Below are 24,924 nucleotides of genomic sequence, written 5' to 3'. Positions count from 1 at the left end.
CTGCTTATGCATGACTTGAGTGTGCAATATTCTGTCCACTACACCCCACCCTACTTAACAGTTTGCAATGCTTAAGGAAATGTTTGCCATGAGGATATCCTGTGATATCTTAAGACATCGCTTTGTGGTGTTTGTTTTGCTGCAACACACTGCCCCTCTGGAATTTGTTGGTATTGTTTATGCAATGAAGTTTAAAAGCTCTACACACAGTCTTCTCAACCAGGAACTGTGACTCAATATGAGTTTGATTTTTTTTTTCCTCCTAGAGGCACATGAAAAGAAAATGAAAGCATAGGAATGAAATCTGTTTTTGGAAATAGAAGAAGCAACAAATGCCACAGCATGGGAAAGGATCGACCTGTCCCTTCTAATGACAATGCCATCTCAAGTTTAATAAGCTTCTTTGCACATTTCTAATGTTTTTTATTAGTCTTGTTTAAATTATATATTGCTTACAGCTGCTGATTACAATTTAGACTGTAAAAGTTACGAATCCAACAATGAAATGTCTAAGTGTTGGCTATTCCATTACTGTATTCTAAAATATTGGATTGCTGCCATCTGTGCCCAATGAGAAGGATCTCTAATGCTTTTTTTGTTTTTGTTTTTTTAAAAAAGAACACTAAGATGAATGTGCCCTTAAGATTTTACATCAGCCTGTACTGTAAATAATGATAAATAAGTATATGTTAGCAGCATGATAGGTGTTTGTTAGCAAATACCTGCTTTTTCTAAAGTCAGTGAACATTGCATTAAGTGAACATTGCAACTGAAATAATGTATAAAGTGATTCGCTGTGACTGCTATATTTCAAAACTGTAAATATGTATGTATGTGCGTATGTATATGTATTCAGTGATGGCTAGGGCCTCCTAAAGGAGAAGGTACTACAAATCCTTTGCATCCTAACCCTAAACCATTCTCAGCCATATCTTCCCTTCCATCTTGGAAGCCCTACGTATTAGCCATGGAGAAACCTGGGTTAGGAGAAGAAAGGTGATTTGCCCAAGGCTACAAACAGGGACAAAAGCAGGCATGACATTATTTATGTAATTACTAATCCATATTTTAGTATCTTTTTATAAAGTAAATAGCAGTCATAGCCCCGCCCCCCCAGTACCCTCACATGGAAGGAAGAGACTTTAACTCTTTTTCTTCACCAGAGTTCTGATCTGGGTCAAGGGGAGCATGCAGCTACTGTAGGAATAATCTGGAATCTGTTCTGACCCTCGGTGCGATGCAGAGATGGGGTGTGAGTTCAAGCCCCCAAATAAATTCTCCCCTTTGTTACTGTGCCTCTTCACCAAAAACATGATTTTGCAGAGACAAAAAAAATCATTCCCCTATATGGTAACTACTGCAAGAACAGTACACACTAGACAAATTAAAATTAAAAATATTAAGAAGCTTGTGCATCTCTGTTCTCTTCTGCCATGGCCGCAAGAAGGAATTTGGAAACTGTAGGAGTTCAATGACAGTTAAACTAAAATGGTAGCAGAAACTTCTTATCTGCCTCCTGCAGCCACACCAGAGTCTGCACACCCAGAGAAGATATCTAAATGCAGCCAAAATGTGGTACTAATGAGAGAAAAACAAACACCCAAAACTTTATTATAGACAGAATCTGGATGGGTTTTGCTGAAAGCTTAATTAAACTTTGCAGTGACAATCAGATACTTTTGTGATGTTCAATATTGTTAAAGCACATGTTGAATTCAATCTGTAACAAGTTTAATATGTTATGACGAATTTATGTAATAAATTTGATGAGATTTTGAATTTTAAAAAGGGATTCTTTTACTGCCTTGCTTGAAACCACACAGGTGGTTGCTTGGCACTCTAGTTAAAATAATCACAACTGTTTGGACCTCTTTGTTTTCTTTTCTGTGAACTGGATAACTTTCGTTGCTTTGGTTTTTCTTCACGTTATGTGCTCTGGTAGGATCGATACACTACTCCAACATGCCAGTGTTGAAACAGAAAACCCTATAAGCTGCATGTAAGAGGCAACACGATAGAAGTTTATAAAATTATGCCTGGCATGGCATGAACACTCAAATTCATGGCCATCCAATGAAACTGAATGTTGGAATATTCAGAACAGATATAAGAAAGTACTTCTTCACACAGCATATTGTTAAACTTTGGAACTTGCTCCCACAGGAGACAGCAATGTCCACCTACTTGGATGGCAGCTAACAGATTGAGGTTGAATCCTGACAAGACAGAAGTACTGTTTTGGGGGGACAAGAGGTGGGCGGGTGTGGAGGACTCCCTGGTCCTGAATGAGGTAATTGTGCCCCTGAAGGACCAGGTGCACAGCCTGGGAGTCATTCTGGACTCACAGCTGTCCATGGAGGCACAGTTCAATTCTGTGTCCAGGGTAGCTGTTTATCAGCTCTATCTGGTATGCTAGCTGAGACCCTACCTGCCTGCAAACTGTCTCGCCAGAGTGGTGCATGCTCTAGTTATCTCTTGCTTGGACTACTGCAATGTGCTCTGTGTGGGGCTACCTTTGAAGGTGAACTACAGCTAATCCAGAATGTGGCAGCTAGACTGGTGACTGGGAGCAGCTGAGACCATATAACACCGGTCTTGAAAGACCGACACTGGCTCTCAGTACTTTTCTGAGCACAATTCAAAGTGTTGGGGCTGACCTTTAAAGCCCTAAATGGTTTCGGCCCTGTATACCTGAAGGAGCGTCTCCACCTCCATTGCTCTGCCCGGACACTGAGGTCCAGCGCTGAGAGCCTTCTGGTGGTTCCCTCACTGCAAGAAACCAAGTTACAAGGAACCAGGCAGAGGGCCTTCTCGGTAGTGGAACGCCCTCCCACCAGATGTCAAAGAGAAAAATAACTACCAAACTTTTAGAAGACATCTGAAGGCAGCCCTGTTTAGGGAAGCTTTTAATGTTTGATGTATTATAGTATTTTAATATTTTGTTGGAAGCTGCCCAGAGTGGCTGGGAAACCCAGCCAGATGGCCGGGTTTAAAAAATAAATTATATTATTATTATTATTATTATTATTATTATTATTATGGCTTTAAAGAGGATTGGACAAATTCACAAAGACGGCTTTCAATGGTTACTAGTCATAATGGCTATGCGCTGCCTCCACAGCTGCTGGAAACCACAGGAGGGGAGCACACTCTTGTGCTCAGATCCTGCTCGAGGAATTCCCTACAAGTATCTGGTTGGCCGCTGTGAGAATAGGGGGCTGGTCCATAATGGGCCATTGGCGTCATTCAGCAGGCTCTCCTGGTGTTTTTTTCAGAAGAATAACTTACCATGTTCTTTCAACCTCCAGTGCCCAAGGTTGAAAGGATCTGTGCAGGGCAGACCCCCAGTTATTGTATAAAATGGGAAATGTTATCACAGCTCGTTAGAAAACGAAACAACTCTTGAGTTTTGATTTCCACAGAAACGAAACCAAGTATATGAACAGGTTATGATGATATGATTTCAGAAAACCAACACCCAGAATTAAAATGAATGCACAAAGGTATGCCGTGAATAAAAAGAAAGTACATTTTAAAGCCACTTAATCTTCCATGACACGAAAACAGGTCAGGCTAACATTTTGACAGCACTTGGAAGCTGAAAAGACTGACTTAGCAACAAATGACCGATTCATCAGCTATGGCCACTCCTGGATTAGGATAGCCTTACTATAGTAATATCCACTCTTGCAACCTTGCATTTAGCTTACTCTAATGCACTCTATGTAGGGCTGGCTAGCCTTGAAGACAATCCAGAAACTTCCACTAATGCAGAATGCAGCAGACAAAAGAGTTCACAGGTTTCTCTGTGCCCTGCTGTGAGTGTGAAGTCCACTCCCTGCAAGGCCCTTTGCCCCTGGACTAGGAGGCAGGGAGCAGACTCACCCTGCTCAGCATAAGAGACTCCTGAGAGGCTGGAGGGACATTGCCCTGCTGTGAGTCCTAAATGTTTTAAAATAGTTTTTAATCTGTGGTATTTTAAATTTTGTTTTTGTGTTTGTTTTGTTCTTTTGGGCGTGGGATAAACAGCTTGGGATCAGTTTAATTTTAGTATAACTGTAATTTTTTGTTCGTTTTTCTTTTTTTAATTAGCTGCTACTGTTTTATTGGTTTATTGTATAGTTTGTAGAACATATTCTGTTCTGAAGGGGAGAGGGTCAGGGCTGCCTGGGAGTGGGCCCCAGCCAACAGAATGGCTGGGGCAGGTTCCATGGGGGGGGGGGGGATGCACTGGGATACCAGATCTCAGTGATCACGGGCAGGAGAAGGAGATATGCTAAGACCAGACCATGTCATTACCGAGGAGGCAGGTTGAGTTGTTGTTTGAGGACTATCCCTGCCTCTGGGTCTGGTCTTGACTGGAAGGATACTGGAATCAGCAATGAAGACCCACATGACCTGAAGGTGCTGCTGTGCAATGCCAGGTCAATGATTCATAAGACCACTGCCATCCACGACTTGATCGTTGATGGAGGACTTGACCTAGCATGTGTAACAGAGACTTGGTTGGATGAAGCAGATGGGCCTGTTCTCGCCGCTCCTTGTCCACCAGGTATCTATTATGCACAGCGACCCAGATCATATGGGCAGCAAGTGGGGGGTTGCAGTGATTTTTAAGGAAGTCATTAGCTGACACCAGGCATCCTATTGGGAAGACACAGTTTTCTGAGTGCATGTTCTGGAAGCTGGGCAATAGGGGCAGTACAGGATTCCTTTTGGTGTACCGACCTCCCCGCTGCATCAAAGATTCCCTGCCCGAGCTGCTTTAGATTGTGGTGGATGTTTTCCTGGAGATACCTCGTTTGGTTTTCCTAGGGGATTTTAGCATCCATGCCGACACACCCTTACAAGGGGCTGCTCAGGACTTTGTGGAAAGCATGGCCTCCATGGGGCTGTCCCTGAATAAGTTTGGCCCAACTCATAGTCACGGATATGCCTTAGACCTGGTGTTCACCTCTATGGATGTGGGTGATCTGACACTAAGTAAATGTGAAACAAAAGAAGTGCCATGGTCGGATTGCTTCCGGGTGCAACTGAACTTCTCCACGACCCTTCCCCTCTGCAGGGAGGTGAGACCGATTCAGATGGTCCACCCTGCCATTTAATGGATCCAAATGGTTTCCAAAGATTGGTAGGGGATGTTTTATCCCATGTTGATGGCCTTTCAGCTGATTCCCTGGTGTCCTGCTGGAATGCAGAGTTAACCAGGGCTATTGACTGGCTCTGAAGCACCCTCTCCGATTGCATGGAGCCCCGTAGTTTTCCCCAGAGCTGAGGGTGATGAAACAATCACTGAGACGGCTAGAGCACCAGTGGCAGAAAATTCATTCTGAATCGAACCGGAAACGGTTTAGAGCTTAACGTTGAGGCTACCAAGTGGTGAAGTGATGGCGAAGAGGACTTTCTTCGCCGCCTCTATGACATCTGCAGAATACAGCAGCAGGAGACTCTTTCAGTTGGTTCGCAATCTAACAGAACCACCTTCGCCATCATGGGCGGGGTATAAATATTATTATTATTATTATTAGAGTCATATAATACCTATTCTGCAGGATCTGCACTGGCTACCTACTGGTTATCAAGCTCAATTTAAGATGTCAATGCTGACATATAAACTCTTAAATGATTTGGGACCCAAGTACTTAACAGATCACCTCATATCAGTCAATGTGGCCTCTGTTATTGGCAAATATTTACACGTGTATCCCTTTCTGTTTCAGGAAATGATAATTCATGCATACTTGCTTTAACCTGTAGACATATACTGACATATACAGGTTCCTAAACATTCCACACACACAAACACCGAGCTAATATGTTTAATGTGATTAACAGTTAACCAATCCACTGAGTATAAGTCAAGCCTCTGTTGGGTCCAATTTTGGATTACATTGCCTCTGGAAGAATGAACCCTACCGCTAAGCAATGTGGGCAGCTGCCACAGGTGGCACATGCTGTGGTGGGGTAGCTGCAATCTTGACAGAGTTGGAGGATGCAGGTCAGGTACATAGCTCAGAGCTGAAGACTGGGAGATCATTGCATCTGATGCTTGGGGACAGTAGCCCCCAGGGATCCTCTCCAAACACTAGGCTTTGTAGGGCCAGAACCCAGACCCTCACAGGCACCTTCCCCTTAGGAACCAGATGCCTCCCACTACACGGCAGCTAGACTGGTGGCTGGGAGCGGCCGCCGAGACCATATAACACCGGTCTTGAAAGACCTACACTGGCTCCCAGTATGTTTCCAAGCACAATTCAAAGTGTTGGCGCTGACCTTTAAAGCCCTAAACAGCCTCGGTCCAGTATACCTGAAGGAACGTCTCCACCCCCATCGTTCTGCCTGGACACTGAGGTCCACCTCCGAGGGCCTTCTGGCGGTTCCCTCGCTACGTGAAGCCAAGTTACAGGGAACCAGGCAGAGGGCTTTCTCGGTAGTGGCACCCGCCCTGTGGAACGCCCTCCCACCAGATGTCAAAGAGAAAAATAACTACCAAACTTTCAGAAGACATCTGAAGGCAGTCCTGTTTAGGGAAGCTTTTAGTGTTTAATAGGTTATTGTATTTTAGTTTTTTTGTTGGAAGCCGCCCATAGTGGCTGGAGAAACCCAGCCAGATGGGCAGGGTATAAATAATAATTATTTTTATTTTTATTTTTATTTTTATTTTTTATTATACCCCAAATCCCTCGCCCACTGTACCATCACTGACTTCACCTCCTCATCCTTAGTGTGCCACTCCAGAAGTATTTTGTACATTTTTGAGAGGTTTTTCTGTTCACTGTTTATAATCTCTTTTTGAAATATTGACTCTTTTTCTTCATAACCCCTCTCCTTCACCTCTACTTTAAACATCTCATTTATCTGAAAATAATGGAGCCACCCCTGTGTGAGCGTTTTAACCTGTTCGTATGGTTTAATTTTCCACTTCCCACCTTCATTTATAACCATTTCTCCATACTTCCCCCATTTTTCTTCCATATTAACTTTCTTAACACCTATTAGCTCCTGGGGAGAAAGCCAGTGTGGTGTTCTTGGTTCTAATATATCCTTATATCTATCCCAAACCTCTATTAGTGGGCCCTTGAAAATATGACTGGTGAACCCTTTATGCACCCTTTTCTTGTCCTTCCATAGGTACGCATGCCACCCAAATTTGTTGTTGTACCCCTCGAGATCCAATAACTCTCTATTTTCCAGCCTAACCCAATCTTTCATCCAACATAAACATGTCGCTTCATAGTAAAATCTCATGTCGGGTAAAGCGAAGCCCCCTCTTTCTGTAGCATCCGTCAACAACTTAAATTTAATTCTGGGCTTCTTCCCTTCCCAGACATATCTAGAGATGGCTTTTTGCCATTCTTTAAAAAATTTTGTTCCTTTTAGTATGGGTAGGGTTTGAAACAGAAATAACAGCTTGGGTAGCAGCATCATTTTGACCATCGATATTCTCCCCCAAAATGATAGTTTCAGCCTGGACCAGACCTCTAGATCTTTTTTGATTTTATTCCAAATCGGGACATAATTATTTTGATATAAGTCTATATTTTTGTTAGTAATCCAGATTCCTAAGTATTTTATCTTTTTAACGATTTCAATTCCAGTTTGTTGTTGCACTGATTCAATCTTGTCCTGATCCAAGTTTTTAACGATCATTTTTGTCTTACTCTTATTCAGTTTAAATCCTGCCAGTTTCCCGAATTCCTCCGTTTCATCCAGAATTGCCCTTATACTTTCTGTAGGTTCTTCCACCGTAAAAACCACATCATCTGCATAAGCCTTAACTTTATACTCATTTGATCCTAACATTATCCCTTTAATTTGTTTATTTTGCCTTATCGCATTCAACAGCACTTCCAAGACCACTATAAAGAGCAGCGGTGAGAGCGGACAGCCCTGCCTCGTTCCCTTACCAATTTTTATGTCCTCAGTAGTAACTCCATTGATTATCAGTCTTGCCTTCTGCTCCGTGTAAATTGCTCCTATACCGTTTAAGAACTCCTGTCCCACCTCCATTACTTCCAAATTTTTAAGCATAAAATCCCAGATCACATTATCAAAAGCTTTCTCCGCGTCTATGAAGATTAAGCTAGCTGGTTTGTCACTTCTGTCTGATAGGTATTCAATAAGATTTATTATATATCTTGTATTATTTCTTATTAACCTACCCGGAAGAAAGCCCGTCTGATCTTCATGTATCGTTTTTAATAATATCTTTTTTAGTCTTTTGGCTAGGATACTCGCGAAGATCTTGTAATCCGTGTTTAGTAAGGAAATGGGTCTGTAGTTCTTAATTTGAGTTAGGTCTGAATCTTGTTTTGGGATGATTGTTATAAAGGCCTCTTTCCACGAAGCGGGCATATCTCTTTCTTTAAGAATGTTGTTCATTACTTCGGTTAGTGGTGTTAACAGCGTACCTTTCATTTCCTTGTAATAACTCGATGTAAACCCGTCTGGACCCGGTGCCTTCCCTCTTTTTAATTCTTTTATCACCTCTTCTATCTCTATTCTGGAAATTGGGGCATTCAACTGATCTTTTTCCTCTGGTGACATCTTCTTCGTTACCTTATTTTTTAAGTATTTTTCTATCTTTTTCTTATTGTTCCTTTCTTTGTTTCTGTAAAGATGTTCATAAAAATCCACAAACCCTTTTCTAATTTTTTTCGGGTCAGTTGTTTCTTCTCCGTTTATTGCTATTTTATTGATTGTATTTTGCTCCTTCCTCTTTTTGACTTGCCACGCAAGCCACTTACCAGATTTGTTGGCAAATTCAAAGTTTTTTTGTCTTAACCATTTAATATTCCACTCGACCTCCTTGTTTATTATAGTTGCAACTTGTGTTTGGAGGGACTTTATTTCCTGTATTATCCTTTCATTATTCGGCTTTTTAATCAATTTCTGCTCATTATCTGTAATCTGTCTCAAAATCTCTTTTAGCCTCTTTTCTCTATTCTTTTTTTTCACGACATTTTGCTGGATAAAAAGACCCCTCATTACAGCCTTACTTGCGTCCCATACCGTGCTTATTTTCACCCCCTTATCGAGATTATCTAGGAAGTATTCCCCTAGTCTTTTCCGAATTCTTTCCACAAATTTTTGGTCATCCCATAAGTTATCGTTTAGTCTCCATCTAAAAATTCGTCCTTCCACTCCTTTCATCTCCATTTCAATTGGGTTATGATCCGATAAAACTTTAGCTTGGATTTCGACTTTTTTCACTCTTGGTGACAGTTCGTTCGAAATCCATATTTGGTCTAACCGTGAAAAAGACTGGTTCGGTTCTGAGTGGTATGTGAATTGCTTCACTAAAGGGTGTTTCAGTCTCCATATATCGATAAGGTTACAATTCTTAGTCAGTGAAAAGAATGTCTTAGGTAATTTGCCGTCTCTATTATTTGAGTTTCTTAGTCGATCCATTTCATTTGAGACCACGTCATTTAAGTCTCCCATTAATATGATTTTTTGGTCCATATATTCAAATAGCTTTTCTTCCAGTGAGCTAAAAAATTCTGTCTTATTCCCATTGGGGGCATAGATCCCCACTATTTTTATTTTTATTTTTATTTTTATTTTTATTTTTATTTTTATTTTTATTTTTATTTTTATTTTTATTTTTATTACACGTCAGTCCAGGGGCACAGGGAGTGCACCACGAGGGTGACCATGCAGAAGAGGGGGAATGCCAGTCTTTAACAGGCCGCCCCTTTAAGGTTATTCTACATGGGGATGGCGCCCCGAGGAAGTAGTCTGGAGAGAGGGCTTAAAAGGCCTCAATGTGCTCTCAACTGTTGTTGGAGCAAGGGACTTATTTAGAGGTATTGATTATGATGATGATGATTACTCTTTATACCCTGCCCATCTGGCGGGGTTTCCCCAGCAACTCTGGGCAGCTTCCAACAGATTATTAAAACACGATAAAACATCAAACATTAAAAGCTTCCCCTGGACAGGGCTGCCTTCAGATGTCTTCTAAAAGTAAGCTGGTTGTTTATTTCTTTGACATCTAATGGGAGGGCGTTCCATTGGGCAAGCGCCACTGCCGAGAAGGCCCCCTGCCTGGTTCCCTGTAACCTCAGTTCTCACAGTGAGGGAACCGCCAGAAGGCCCTTGGCGCTGGACCTCAGTGTCCGGGCTGAACGATGGAGGTGGAGACGCTCCTTTAGGTATACTGGTTGCCTTTGGCGGGTCTTGCCACCAGCCAGCCTTGTGACTTTGCTCTGTATTCCTACTTTCTCAGATGTAGGGTAGTGAGAGCATGGGGCAGCACCAATTTCCCAACAACACCCTTTGTGACATTCACTCCATGGTCAGGGGAAAGGACTCCTACATGCAGAAACTTTTTGCAGCCAATCAGTCATGTGAGTTTGCGCTGCAGTCTGTTTAATTTTACTATTTGTCTTGCATTATTGCTTTGATCTGTATTTTATAGTAGTTTTATTCAGCTATTTTAAAACTGTATGTCAAAGGTCACTTTGAGAGCTTGGTTTTAGTTGGAAAACACTCAAGAAGTTTGTGTAATAAATAGGGATGGGGGGCAGAATTGATTACGTTTGCATTTAAAAGAGAATTTGCTTTGTTCACACTTTCCAAAACAACACACAAACTGAAACATAGGCACCCTTTGAAATTCACACTTCTCTCAATTTTGCAGTGAAGTTTTCCAGCCAAGTAATGTGTACAAAAAAGAATATACCGTATTTTTCGCTCTATAGGATGCACCCAACCATAGGACGCACCTTGTTTTAGAGGGGGAGAACAAGGAAAAAATTCTCCCCTCTCTGCGCAGCGCCCCTTCAGCGAAGCGGCAGGGAAGGCTGCGTGCAGCCTTTGCGCTCCCCCCCCCCGAGCTTGTGGGGCTGGCGGTGGGGGGAAGTGCTGCTTTCCCTCACCGCCAGCCTCAAAGACCAGGTTGGGGAGCAGTGCAAAAGATGCGCACAGCCTTCCTGCTGCCCCCTGAGGTTGTGGGGCTGGCGGTGGGGGGAAGCGCTGCTTTCCCCCAGCCCCAAATAGCAGGTCGGGGCTGGTAAGGAAGCCCGGGTTCCCCCCCCCAGCCCCATGGACCACACATCTATTAGCAAAAATAACATACAGACGTCTTCTATTGGGGGAAATGCTTTGCAAAAATGTGTATATTAGGCAAAATTGCATACAAACGTGCACATTAAGAGAAATTCTGATGAATTTTCAAAATGACTTTAAAAAATAAGTAAATACAAAAGCTGATGTGGAAATGTGGGGAACTGAACTTAAGATGGGGGAAATGAGAAAAGAAACTGAAGGTGAGAGATTCTCTCATCCTTAGATTATCTAAAATGATAAAATAAATAAATATAAATTTCTATCTGCATCTGAAAAGCTCCTGACATAGATGTGGTATCTTGAAAAGGATCCCTTGTTGTGCCTGCATGGTCTTAGAATGTGGATGAGCTTGAGCCATAAAAGTTCATACATGTATCCCTAACATTATATTGATTTCAGAGATATAAACACATACCCCATATCAGAAGCTTTCAAAGATTAGTCAGTAAAATTATCTGGTACTTATGTGATGTTTTCAATGGGTGTTACATATTACTCATTGAATAGCAATGGTTGAGGAAGTGGTTTTTGTTTTTTTTTAGCCAACTTGCCTGTTGCTACTTGCAGATCATGTGACAGGAGCTGGCAAAAAACCCTGCTTCTTAGTCCCTTGCAAAGTGATTTTGTAGATGTGCTTGTCTCTTGAAACTAACAGAAGAAGCAACTAACAGAAGAAGCAAGAACAGAGATGTTTGGGTTTCTCTGACTGAACAAAATGTATTTATCCAGCATTTGTGGCATGGAGTCTGCATAACTATCTTGGTAAGTGATTTAATATAGAGATGAAGACTGATAAGATATACTTCCTTAAAAGCCAGAGAAAAGTGATATTAAAATGATTGTATCCTTTGTACTATATGGAGATAAATTTATGGGGCATCGTACTGTCTTTGTGTAAGTGCTGTTCTTTTATAAGATAATTGTGTTTTATAGGATAAATACTTATTGCAGCAACTCAGTATTATGTCTAACTTTTATTAAATTAGTTCTAAGAAACCAAACTGAAAAGTTTGGGGTTCAGAAAAAGTATTAAGTATTCAAGTAACTGTGGATTTTAAAAATTGTTTTCTGCCTCTGTAATAGAGCTAGATAGCTGCCTGCATTTTTCTCCCCTTCCAAAAATTACTTAAGTAGTTTCCAAGTATTTTTAAAACACCCATTTCACTTTTTAAATAAGGAATAGTCCGAGCAGTGCGAAACAAAGTAAAAAAAATAAATAAATAAACTAAATTGGTGAAAAACATACAGAGTTGAGATGGAAAGTGTCACACCCATAAATGCTTTCGTTTTTGTTTCGTTTCCCAGTACTGCTGCTCTTCAGTTAAAATAGTTGGAAAGCCTGAGCACTTCAATATAACGGTAAGCATTAATCTTTGAGTGCAATTATATGTATGTCTACTCAGAAGTAAGTTCTATGAAGTTCAGTTTTCTCCCATGTAAGCCTTGCAGTCACAATTAATATTTATTAATGGATCGAAATGTGTTTTTAATAGGATCTATTACAAATCCATACATTGTTTCCCCTGCCCCTGCACCCCCATATTTTATATTCACAACAGCCCTGTGAGGTGGGTGAGGCTTTGAGGTAGTGCCTGACTCAAAATCACACTGTCTATGGTGTACATATCTGGTTAGGTGCTACATATTGTGACTGGCCAATTGACCCAAGTCACCCTGCATGAGGCAGGGACCACCAACTCACCACCAGGGCGAAAAACATCATTGGCGGCAATGGGTGTCAGGCTGGCAGCCAAATTGGAGGAAGAAGAGCAGCGACTTCTTTTGCCTGTATAAGGGCAGAGAGAGGCAGAGAGATGTATGTGAGAGTGAGAGACAGGAGTTATGTGAGATTTGAACCTTTTTAGTCAGGATCTCTGAATACTAATGTCCAATATCGGTCTATTTTTGGGATGTAGCCAATCCACACATATTGGTATGAGAAGCTGAGAGTTTTCGATAGGTGTGGTGCACCTTAATGCACTTAAACAAAACAGCTTTGGTGGTGTGCACACACACCCAGAGCAAACATAGCTTGTCGGTCAGACCAAAACTCAACCTTCAACAAACCCAGTGAAGGTCCTTAAACTGGGAAACAAATGAGCACTTTATCAACCATTTTCTCTCCCTCTCTTTTACTTACTCTTTAAAAGCTTGGGAGGACTGTGTGAATGCTTGGTACGATGTATTCTGTAACTGTTATTCACAATAGCAACGTAAGAAGTTCTTCCTCCCGTCACAAAAGTTTAGAGGATGTGACATCATACAGTCCGATGTGTCAGATTTTCTAACTGTTATTGAAAAAATTAGACATATAGTCATGCCTCGGGTTGAAGTAGCTTCGGGTTGAGCGTTTTCGGGTTGCGCTCCGCGGCGACCCAGAAGTAACGGAACAGGTTACTTCCAGGTTTCACCGCATGTGCAGACACTCAAAATGATGTCACGTGCATGCGCGCAAGTGGCGAATCGCGATCCATGCACACGCAGATGCACAGACGTGGGTTGCGTTCTGCTCTGGATGCGAACAGTGCTCCAGATCAGATCCCGTTTGTATCCAGAGGTACCACTGTACGTCAGTGGGTTTAGGATTGCACCCTAAGAGTACAGTTGTACCTTGGTTGTGAAAAGCCTTGCAACTCAAACGTTTGGCTCCCGAACACCACAAACCCAGAAGTGAGTGTTCCGGTTTGTGAATGTTCTTTGGAACCCAAATATCTGACCCTACTTCCACGGCTTCTGATTGAGTGCAGGAAGTTCCTGCAGACAATCAGAAGCCGCACTTTGGTTTTCAAAAGTTTACGGAAGTCGAACGGACTTCTGGAAAGGATTTCGTTCGAGAACCAAGGTGCGACTGTAAGTCTCATTGGATTCAATTAAGAGTTATCGCTGACTAGAAACGCTTTGAATTTTAGCCATAACAGCTTTGTGATTACTTGTGATTACTTCATCAACTTTGTCGTTAAGGTGCCGCAAGGCATTTGGTTGGTTTTGCTACAGAAAACAGGATTGCTCCTCTGGAAATTTGTTAACGTTGAAAGAGATCACACAGGCAAGGCAGCTGATTTGTAAATATCCATAGATGGCTAAAATATGCATGTCTATTGCGAAGTATGAGGTGTGTATTTCCACATTAGAGATTGCATTTCCACATAGCAGAGGAAGAAAGACTTGTGCAAAATAGATTAATTGCAGCGGAACACAATATGCCAGATGAACGTGTGAATGAATGTCAGAATGGGCAAGTGCAAATGCACCAGCAGGGCCAGACTAGTGCTTCTGCCAATTCATTTGCACTCCATCACCCTCCTTTTCACCTCACCCTCCTCCCTTCCTGGCATGCAATAGCAACCCACCTGTTGGAAAACTAGTATAGCAGCACCCCTCCATCCCACACAGCACTTGAGTCAGATCAACAATTATTATTTTTTAATTTTTTAAAAATGCACAGAAATGATGGAAATGTAAACTCTGCAATAACTGAAATACTAGAAAATAAAAATAAATAGCCAAACAGCTACCCAAAGCAAATGTATCTTACTAAGCCCTAAATTTCCTAAATTTCCACCTAGTTAAAAGCTTACTGAATTCCCAGTCTTATAGATTAAACATTGGGGTGGGAGGTTGTAGCTACCAATCCAAGTAGGGATCCGAGGAACTATGGTTTCTGCAGACCAATGGGGGGAATTGAGAAAGATGGAACCTAGGATCTACAATTTTATTATCTAGTGCAGTGGTCCTCAACCAGTGGGCCGTGGCTGATGCCTTAGATCCCAGCTCCCCGGAGATAAACCTATGTAACTGCCCTCCACTGGAAGCAAAATACTGGGAGAGGGAGACATGGATTTGTGGTCAGATCAAAAAAGGCTACTATAGGCAACTTATACAGGGGTCACATCCCAAGCCCCCACATGCGTCAATGAAATGCACATGTCAGGAGCAAGCTGGAGAGCTCTAGTGGCTTATGAGGGGACGTCCTCTTCAGCCTCTGGGGAGGGTCTTCTCGCAAGCCACTAGGGCTCTCCAGGGCGCTCCCCACTTCCAGGTTCCGGGCACCAGTGGCGAAGCTGCATGCTCCACTACCAGGGGTAGAGAGCAGGCAGGGGCATGGCTGGCACGCCCTGGGGTGCAATGCATGCCTGGGGTGTGGCACACCACCCACGAGGGTGTGGCGCACGTTCTGGGGGCATGGCACGCTGCCTGTGGGGGCATGGCACCCGGCACGCAGGTGGTGCGCAGTGCATGTCAGGGACGCCACAATGGCACCCTACTGGAATAGTGGTGCCGGGGGTGGTCCGCTCCCTCTGCACCCCCGTTCCTCCGCCAGTGCCAGGCACTGCATGTCTGTGTGGTCACATGCAGGTAGATTGTGCTCAAGTTGGAAGCTGCCGGGGAGAGTTTAGGGTTGGTAGATAGGCACCAACTCTAAGGGGCCCAGGCTGTGCCCCACAATGTTGAGAACAATCAGTGGTGGAGGGGAGAAGATTTTCCACTTTTCAAAGTGCACTTTTCTGACTGGAAATTGCTGCAGGATTTCTGGGGAGGAAATTACTTCCATCTTTGTAGATATAATGCCCCAAACTGGCAACCGAGATGGTGGTTCACATTAAAAAAACAAAACACTGGGGGGGCGGGGAAAGGGAGGAGAGAGTGAGAGTGATTTTCTAGCATTTTGTCTTGGACTCCATTGGAAGCCTGTTTGGCATCTTCTCCAAAGTAAAAAGGTAAAAGGTAAAGGACCCCTGGATGGTTAAGTCCAGTCAAAGGTGACTATGGGGATGCGGCACTCATTTCACTTTCAGACTGAGGGAGCTGGCGTTTGTCCACAGACAGTTTCGCAGGTCATGTGGCCAGCATCACTAAACCACTTCTGGCACAATGGAACACCATGACGGAAACCAGAGCACACAGAAACACTGTTTACCTTCCTGCTGCAGCAGTACCTATTTATCTACTTGCACTGGCGAGCTTTCGAACTGCTAGGTTGGCAGGAGCTGGGACAGAGCAAAGGGAGCTCATTCCATCATGGGGATTCGAACTGCGCTTCTTCCGATCGGCACGCCATAGTGGTTACAATCTGTGCTCTAGGTCACAGTATGGTATAGGGAAGTGGGCAATGTGTAGTCTGAATACAAGACTCCTAGAATCAAATTTCATGAAACTGACTGAGCAGCCTGCAGCAAGTCCACTCTCCACTGTCCCTGCTCCGAACCATCACAAGATGGTTGCAAGAATGACCAAATTTAGATTAAGAATTGTAAAGTATGTTGGCTGCTGCAAAATAGTGAATTATATTTGGTGTATTTTTTCAAAATTTTTATTATTATTATTATTATTATTATTAAGAAAATTTGTTTTCATCTTTCCCCAACTTACAAAAGCAACATTTAGCAGGGCAATAAATGACTCATTATTTTTTAAATGCCTTTTCAAAGCTCTACTGCTTAAATTTTAAGCCTTGAAAAGAAATCATAGGCAAAACCGCTAAATGATGAAACCACAAGTTTTTGCCAAGTATTCCACAGGGGAACCACAGAAAGAATGTAGTTGGTCAAGGGTTGAGAACCTCTGATCTAGTGTATAGGGGACCCAGAATGGTCCAAATGGAAAGTCATTTCAGGGTAAAAATTGAGGGAAAATGTTTAAAACTGGAATGGTCTAAGCCGTGCAAGAGAATAAACAGAATGTAAAATAAAAATGCATTGATTTATAGCACAGAATGAGTCAAATATCTGGCCTCAAAAGGCTGACTCAGAGAAGATGGCTAAGAACAAATCTGAGGGTGGAATATGCTCAAAGCAAGAAATCCCTTCTCTAAAACAAAGAAGGCAAAAAGGCAAGCTGGGCTCCAAAGCACTTGGACCAAAAATATATATATTGGGGGGAAATAAAATTAAGCAAAAGAAAGCAAGTGACTTCTAACCATGAGATGCAGTATTTTTGATTCCTCTAGATCTCTACGTTTTCCTGTCTTCTGATTCATTATTTTCTCACATCTCACCTTTTTTCACTAACATTCCATTAGTGGTAAATGACAAATCAGTGGAAGGCACATGTAAACATAGGAAGTTTATTTTATTTTTAATTAATGTGGAAGTGTATGGACATATTCCTAAGCCACATAAAGTAAGGGTTTGATTATCTTCTATATGTTGTATTATTTCTTCTTGATTAAATTAAACAGCAGCTATTTGAAAATGAGTAAATGTTTCTTGGTTTTGGTTTTCTGGCTTTCAGATGTCATTTTAATAAGGAAGACCAACTAGACAGAACACTGACAGAAGAACTCAAATATGGGGAAGAAAAGGTAAGCTGAATTAAAATGAACAAAAATATAGAAAGTGATTTGGGAGGTTATATAGGGTTGCCATACGTCCGAAATTTCCTGGACATAACTCATAAACTTTGCTCAACAGCTTTTGTGTCTGGATTTCCACTTTTTGAAATATGGCAACCCTTTGTTATAATGAGATTTAAACATCAGGGTTTTCAAATTAACTTCACTGAAAAATCTGAGTCTGATCTCCAAAATGTAAACTTCCTTCCCACTAAATAGAAGCCTATCCATTTAAATCTTTTTAGATGTGTGGTGCAAGACATAGGACAGGATTATGTAGAACAGTGTTCTTTGACCTAAAGATTGGACAACTCTATTCAACCCCAACAGGATGATGGGCAGTATAGTCCATTCACATAAAGAGAATCAAAGTTAAATAACACTGATGCAGATGAAGGGGTGTTTGCAAAATGTTGAATGTAGTGTAGAAAGAAAAGGTTTGTTTTCATTAACACGGTGTATTGCTTTTTTTTTTCTTAAAAGGGCTAAAAACATCAAGAAAAGCAACCAGCTAGATTTGCCTGAAATAATTGAGGACTGGACTAAGGAACACGTAAAACAATGGGTGACAAATGAACTTAAGCTTGAGGAGAAACATGGTGACATCCTTCTTCATCAAGATGTGACAGGTGCCATTTTGAAACTTTTAACCAAGCAAGACCTCACAGAAATGGGTATAACCTATGGCCCAGCTTGCCAAATAATGCACGCACTGGGAAAAAAGGATGTTCCAGGTGAAAGCCCTAGGAATTCTTCTGGACAAGAATGTAGCGCAAGGTCTTTTGATACTGACTCTTCAATTAAAAGTGAAGATGCAGGTGCAATGAAAGAAAATGGCAAAGGGAATTCAGCCGGTGCTGATGCGTCACCAGCGTTTGCAATATCTAAATCCACTGAGCCACCAGAATCTGTACTTGAAGAAACAAGAAAAGATATGGCTCACCAAGGAAATGGAAATAACCAGCTTCCAACTAGACAAACTTGTCTACCCTACCCTTTTGATGAGTTTCACATTAGCCATCGTTATATTCAACATTATGTCCTTCATATACCTGAAACAGGTCCCCTCAATCTTATTGATCCAGTCCATGAATTTAAACTCTTTACAAATACAGAAAATGCAACAGAAGAGGATATGAAGATGAAATTTTGCAATGAGGTTTTCAGATTTGCTGCAGCATGCATGAACTCCCGCACCAATGGTACTATCCACTTGGGAGTCCGGGACAAGCCACATGGAGAAATTATTGGAGTAAAAGTTCAAAATAAAGAGAAATATATTAGCTATTTTGAGTTAATAAACAAATACTTTGGAGATGCTGTCATTGGTGTTGCAAAAGATTGCATTAGGAAACCTAGGTTTGTGGAAGTATTGCAGCAAAACAGCATCCCATCAGAAACATTTGTTATTGAAATTGATGTGGTTCCAAAGTACTCTAGTTGCCTATCTAAATATTTCCCTACTAAGAACTACAGTTTTAAGACTAAAAAATGGGATTCATGTTTGTTTATAAGAGATGGTGCATCTTCCAAAAACCTCTTAAAATCTAATGATAAAACAGAACATAAATCATTTTTGGCCAAACTGGAGAAATTAGCAGAGGACAGAAAAGAAGCTGAGGAAAAACATGGAGAAAAAAGGAGGAATATAGATGGGGAAGGTCGTAAGCTGGTGAGCTTGCTCACAGGCAACAGAGACTTGCTAGATAACTCCCATTATGACTGGTATATTTTAGTCACAAACAAATGTCATCCAAATCAGACACAGCATATAAACTTCTTGCAGGAAATAAAGTTATTTGCTGTACTAGAGTTTGATCCGGAATCAGCAAGCAATGGTGTCGTCAAAGCATTCAGAGAAGACAGAGCTGCAAACCTTCATTTTCCAAAGCAGTACCAGAAGCCTGGGAATTCAACTTCTGAAACAATTGAAGAACTTAATCTCTATCAGCAGCCAAGTTGGATTTTCTGCAACGGTAGGTCAGACTTGAACAGTGAAGCATATCAACCCTTGAGTCCTGGACTCTGGCAGCAGCAGAAGGCAGCTGAGGTTAGGAAACTGATCTCATTTCTATCCCATCCAGATATAATGCAAAGAGGAAAATTTTTGGTGGTGTTTCTCATGCTGTCAAAAGTGGAAGATCCAGGTGATCCCATGATAGAAGCTTTCTGTGCTTTTTATCAAGAACTTAATGGACTTGATGATATGTTGTGTATATGTATTGGGGCACAAACATACCCATGCTGGAGAGATCTCCTGCGAGCTAGATTTATTGAATCAGACACACTAGCAGATAGGTGCATATCTCACTTGAGCCTACCAATGGTGGATGGTACCATCCAAAAACTAAAATCAGTGACCCAAACTTCTCAGAGACTTTTGCCATCAAAGGGGGGTTCTTTTACAATTCTCTCAAAGAAAGAAGAAGACTTTATGACTGCATTGGAAATACTATGTGAAAATGAATGCAAGGACACAGAAATTGAGAAAAATAAAGAAAAATTTTATGAATTTAAAAAATCCCAAGAAGAGCATTTTTATCGTGGTGGGAAAGTGTCTTGGTGGAATTTCTATTTCTCCTCTGAAAACTACTGTTTACCTTTTATTAAACGGGATGCATATGAGACGCTTGAAGAGCTGATTGAAAGAGGATCTCAGTCTCCTAAACAGTCGCCCACAAAAATTATCAACCTTTATCATCATCCAGGTTGTGGTGGTACTACTTTAGCCATGCATATTCTCTGGGAACTGAGAAAGAAATTTAGATGTGCTGTTCTGAAAAATAAAACAGTTGATTTTGCAGAAATTGCAACACAATTGACCACGTTACTTACATATGGGACATCAAACAAGTTTGATTATTTGCCAGTACTGCTACTTGTAGATGACTTTGTAGAGCAAGAAAATGTTTACCTTCTACAGCATGCTATGCAGTCTGCCATAGCAGAAAAGGGTATTCAATATGAAAATCCTATAGTCATAATCTTAAATTGCATGAGATCCCAGAACCCTGGGGAAAGCTCAAAAAGCAACAGCTTGAACAGTATTGCGCTGAAACAAAAACTAAGTCCGAAAGAACAAAGGGCTTTTGAGGAAAAACTGAAAGAAATTGAAGAGCAGTATGATCATCCTGAAGATTTTTACTCATTTATGATTATGAAAAGAAATTTTGACCAGCAGTACATAGAGAATGTAGTTAAGAACACTCTAAAAGGTTTGGATGTTAGCAGTAAGCAAGCTCAACTTATTTCCTTTCTGGCACTGTTAAATTCTTACGTCACTGAGTCCACAATTTCAGTATCACAATGTGAGGAATTTTTGGGAATAAGTACTAAAAAGGCTTACTGGGGTACAGAAAACCTGGATGACAAGATGGGAAACTGCTCCAACATTATAATACAGACTGAAGTGCAAGAACGTGGGCGATATAAAGGGGTACGTATTAGTCATTCATTGATTGCTGGACAATGCTTAGAGGAATTTAAACAAACTTACAAACTAACAAAAAGTAAGATTACACTGTTGTTGTTAAGAGAGAATTTATTTTATGACATGGGCATAGGGAGAGACAAACTTCAGCAGGATGTTCAAAGCATGCTGCTTATAAGGCACCGAAAGGAACATGGAGATGACGCAGACACTTTGTTTTCTCCATTAATCGAAGCAATTCAAAAAGAAGAGAGGAGTGTTGAAGTTGAAAGGGTGTTGACTGAGGCAACCTGCAGATTTAGTCAAAATGTATTTATCAGCCAAGCCTTAGCAAGGCATTTCTACATCAAGGAGAAAAACTTTAATCGTGCACTAGAGTGGGCTAGAAAAGCTAAAAAAGGTGCCCCTAACAACTCATATATATCAGACACTTTGGGTCAAGTTTATAAAAGTGAAATAAAGCATTGCCTAGAAGAAAATGCAGAGAAATCTATAACTGTTGAAATTCTGAAGCGTTTGTTGAATCTTGCAAAGTGTGCCTCAGAGGCATTTAAAGAATCTCAAGAACAAACAGAAAATATAGACAGTGAAAAGGAATATTTTCAGAGTATAAAATACAAGAGAAAATATGAAACATATAATACATCTGGTTACCTTGGAGAAATAGAAACTGGTCTATATGCTATAGAAATGATTGAATCCATACCTCTGTTCAACAAAAAAGATGAACTCTCTAGAAAACACATAATACAGTTTTTGTCAGGAAATGGGGGTATTCCAAAAGTCCCGGGTGATACAGAGAATGAAGAATACAGATTGACACTGGAAGAATATGCTAGTTATCTAAGTAATCTGCACACAAATTTGAAAAAAGCATTTGATTTTTTTGAGAACTACTTTGTTTTTTTGAAGCCGAAAAATCCTGAAAAAGAAATTGTGGAGCTCAAAATACGGAGAAAGGTACAAGAAGTTTTCAACAAGTATGCCGAAACATTTTGCCACTCTGATTCAGACTGGCTAATGAACTCAAAACTGAGTTCATCTTTGCAGGTGGAAAATTACAAGAAGAGTTTAGAAGCTTCCAAAGCTGACAAGTTTTCTGGAATTTTGGAACATCTCAGCAATCATGAAAATGCTATATGCAAAATTGAGGACGTAGTGAAACAGTATACACTTTTGCTTGATCAGAGCTCTAGCAAATCTTTGCAGAGGTACAAACTGAATTTTATCTTGGCCAACATTGTTCTTCATTGCCTCAATCCAAAATCCAAGATGATACCATCTTTTCTAGAACTGAAAGAACAGCTTAGAACAATTTTACAGTCAGTAGGTCTAGATTATCGATTTGCAGAACCATACTTCTTGGCTTCTTTATTATTCTGGCCTGAAAATCCAAAGCAATTAGATAAAGATTCCAAACAAATGGGAAAATATATCAATTCTTTGAAGAAGGCATTTAATAGGCAGTACTGGCAAATGTGCCGTTCCAAACAACCTATAGCATTTTTCTACCTTGGAAAAGGAAGCAATCTGAGCAAATTTATTCACAAAGGAAAAATTGATCAGTCTGTTACTGCTAAGAGTAGGGGCAAGTCAAGGCAAAAGATGAATGATGAGCTGAGTTCCCTGTGGCAGACTGGAGAGATATGGAAAACAGAGGACGCCAAACATCTTTTGCTTCGGCTGAATGGGAAGGCTGAAGATAATATCGTCTATGTCGATTACGGTATTGATGAAGACATTAGAATACCAGCATGGCCTGTTTTCTTAGGCCAGCTGAAGAGCGGTCGGAGTGTAGAAAGAGTATCTTTTTACTTGGGGTTTTCCATTGGAGGCTTGATAGCCTGTGACATAGAAATTATTTAACCCCCTTTGAAAATACATTCCGTTGTACAGCACTGTAAATTTAATTTGACCTCTCCTTTGTCTATAGCAGCAAGAGACACATGGCATTTTATCCTAACACCAGATATAGTATTTGGTTGTATCCAACTAAATTTTACTCAGAGCAGACTTGTAGAATTTGATGACCCCAAGTTAATAATTTCAGTGGATATATTTGATTGTGGCTGGCTGTAGATACAACCCTTTTTCCTCCTCTTTGCCCTGAAGGGCAAGGATGTCTCCTCAATCTGTAGTACAGCCAGATGGGGCAATAGCTGAACCAATGTCACTTCCTTGGGCAATAGAAGCTTTATATTAGAATGATTGAGCTTTAAGCATAAAAGCCAGGGATGAGGCACCTTTGGCCCTACAGATGTTGTTAGACTACAGCCCCTATCATCCCTGACAATTTACCATGCTGGCTGGAGTTGATGGGAATTGGAGTCCAACAATATCTAGAGGGCCACAGGTTCCCCATCCCTGCCATAGACATACATAGGCAAAAATATTTTTCTAATAAAGGTTGTTTTAGTTTATCTTTGCAGAGGAAGAGGGAGGAGTCGACTGCTAACTGGGCTGGTAGATTTTGCTAACTAATAATTGGATATTCCCTTCTGCCAGTCCAAATAACCAATTCATGAATATAATATGATTTGATTATACCACAACCTGTTGCACAGCATATGGCAATTTCATTATCTTTGCTTTAAGCATCTTGTATGTCACGTGTCCCATTGCAAAGACAAAGTATATTTTTCACAAAACCAACCCTGACTGAGTCGACATAAGAGGCTTCTGCAGTCAGTTTAGTTAATTTCTGTCTTGTACTTCATTTTGTAAGTCTGTTATTTCCCCCCGTTTGCTGTGTTCCTCTCTATTGTATTGGATCCAAACTTAGTCATGATTTAAGTCCCCCTGATTTAAATGCAGCTAATTTACAACACAATCCAGTGCATGTATATTCAGAACAGCTTTTCTTTTTCTGTTTGGCTATGCTATTTATCTGCTTGCTTCTTATATTTTCTGCTTTTCTATTCACTTTTTTAATTATTAATTTTATTGTTGGTTGGTACCTACTTAGTTTACTTTTGAAGAGGAAGCAGAGAAAAAAAGGGTAAATAGCATTTTAATTTTGTTCTCTTTTGTTGTAAGAAATAACATTCCATTCATCAATGGTATTATATCTATCTATCATCTATCTATCTATCTATCTATCTATCTATCTATATAAAATAAGAATTTGATCTTGGTGGTCTGATTTTTATATTATAATCTGCTGGATTAATGAAATATTTGGGGGTCACCTGAACCGTGAACACAGAAAGCCTGTAAGAGAATGGAGTGTCCCAGGACAACAAAGAGAAGTTCAGCACTGGTTCAGCTGACCAAGAATGTCATAGAATATATTTCCTTGGATATTACCAAAGGAAAATGGAAAGGTATTTGATAGGGATAATTAAGGGATGAAGATAAATCCTAAATTGGTATGAGCTGAATGGCAGAGCTGTACCACCCATAGGAGAGTGGGAGAAATTCAATATGATTAGGATTTTAATGTGAACCTATCTAATTTGTAGTTTCCAAAACCATACATGAACTGAAACATAGTTGTCATTTGTAATTCGTACTTCTCTGAATTTTGTGCTGCAGTTCTTCTGCCAAATAATGTACTATATTCATAAATGTGCATATCGCGGAAAGTGTGAAAATAACATATCAAATGCATTATACTGGGGAAATTGCTTTTAAAAATGTCGACATCATGCAAAACTGCATACCAAAATGTGTATATTGGGAGAAATTTGCACTAAAATTCTGATGAATTTGCATTAAAAAAAATTCACAAGCTGGTGCAGAAATGTGAAGTGAATTTCAGACTAGAAAAATTAGAAACTGAGAGGAAACAAAATTGAGAATTGTCCATCCCTAATTATCCCATATACTATACTATTAGCAAACTCATTATCTAAGTGCTGATCCTCATGTAGCCAAAACAGCACCATTCACACATAAGAGGCATGTAAAAGTAGTACAAAAATCTTTTGGGTGCAAGCGAACCTTAAGAAGAGGCACAAAACAGCCCAGTGAGGACTGAGCATGGTCAATGGACACAGAATTTAACTTGTGACTGACTACTGGAAGAAACCAGAGGGAAGAGAGAATGGAATAGAATGGAGTGGCTGGAATTTTTGAACACATTGCAACA

The 24,924-nt window shown here is 40.7% G+C and overlaps 2 protein-coding genes across 2 annotated transcripts in view; both read left to right on the top strand.

Annotated features, from left to right (window-relative positions):
* HEPACAM2 (HEPACAM family member 2) overlaps positions 1-1,855 on the top strand; it is a 33,426-nt gene extending 31,571 nt beyond the window's left edge. The window contains 1 exon segment of the mRNA XM_081882271.1: positions 267-1,855. Within this exon segment, the coding sequence (XP_081738397.1) occupies positions 267-276 (10 nt within the window). The 3' untranslated portion in view covers positions 277-1,855.
* Positions 1,856-11,688: 9,833 nt separating this feature from the next.
* Positions 11,689-24,568, top strand: LOC309326174 (sterile alpha motif domain-containing protein 9-like). The gene is made up of 4 exons (XM_081834673.1): positions 11,689-11,835; positions 12,379-12,432; positions 17,305-17,374; positions 17,888-24,568. Exons 3-4 carry the CDS (start codon positions 17,361-17,363, stop codon positions 22,698-22,700), a joined length of 4,827 nt encoding a protein of 1,608 aa, XP_081690799.1. The 5' UTR covers positions 11,689-11,835; positions 12,379-12,432; positions 17,305-17,360; the 3' UTR covers positions 22,701-24,568.
* Positions 24,569-24,924: the final 356 nt, after the last annotated feature.

The sequence above is a fragment of the Podarcis erhardii genome (assembly GCF_964252035.2).
Source record: "Podarcis erhardii genome assembly, chromosome: 12".
Lineage (NCBI taxonomy): Eukaryota > Metazoa > Chordata > Lepidosauria > Squamata > Lacertidae > Podarcis > Podarcis erhardii.
Note: the sequence above shows the minus strand (reverse complement) of the source record. Positions and strands in the feature narration are given on the sequence as shown.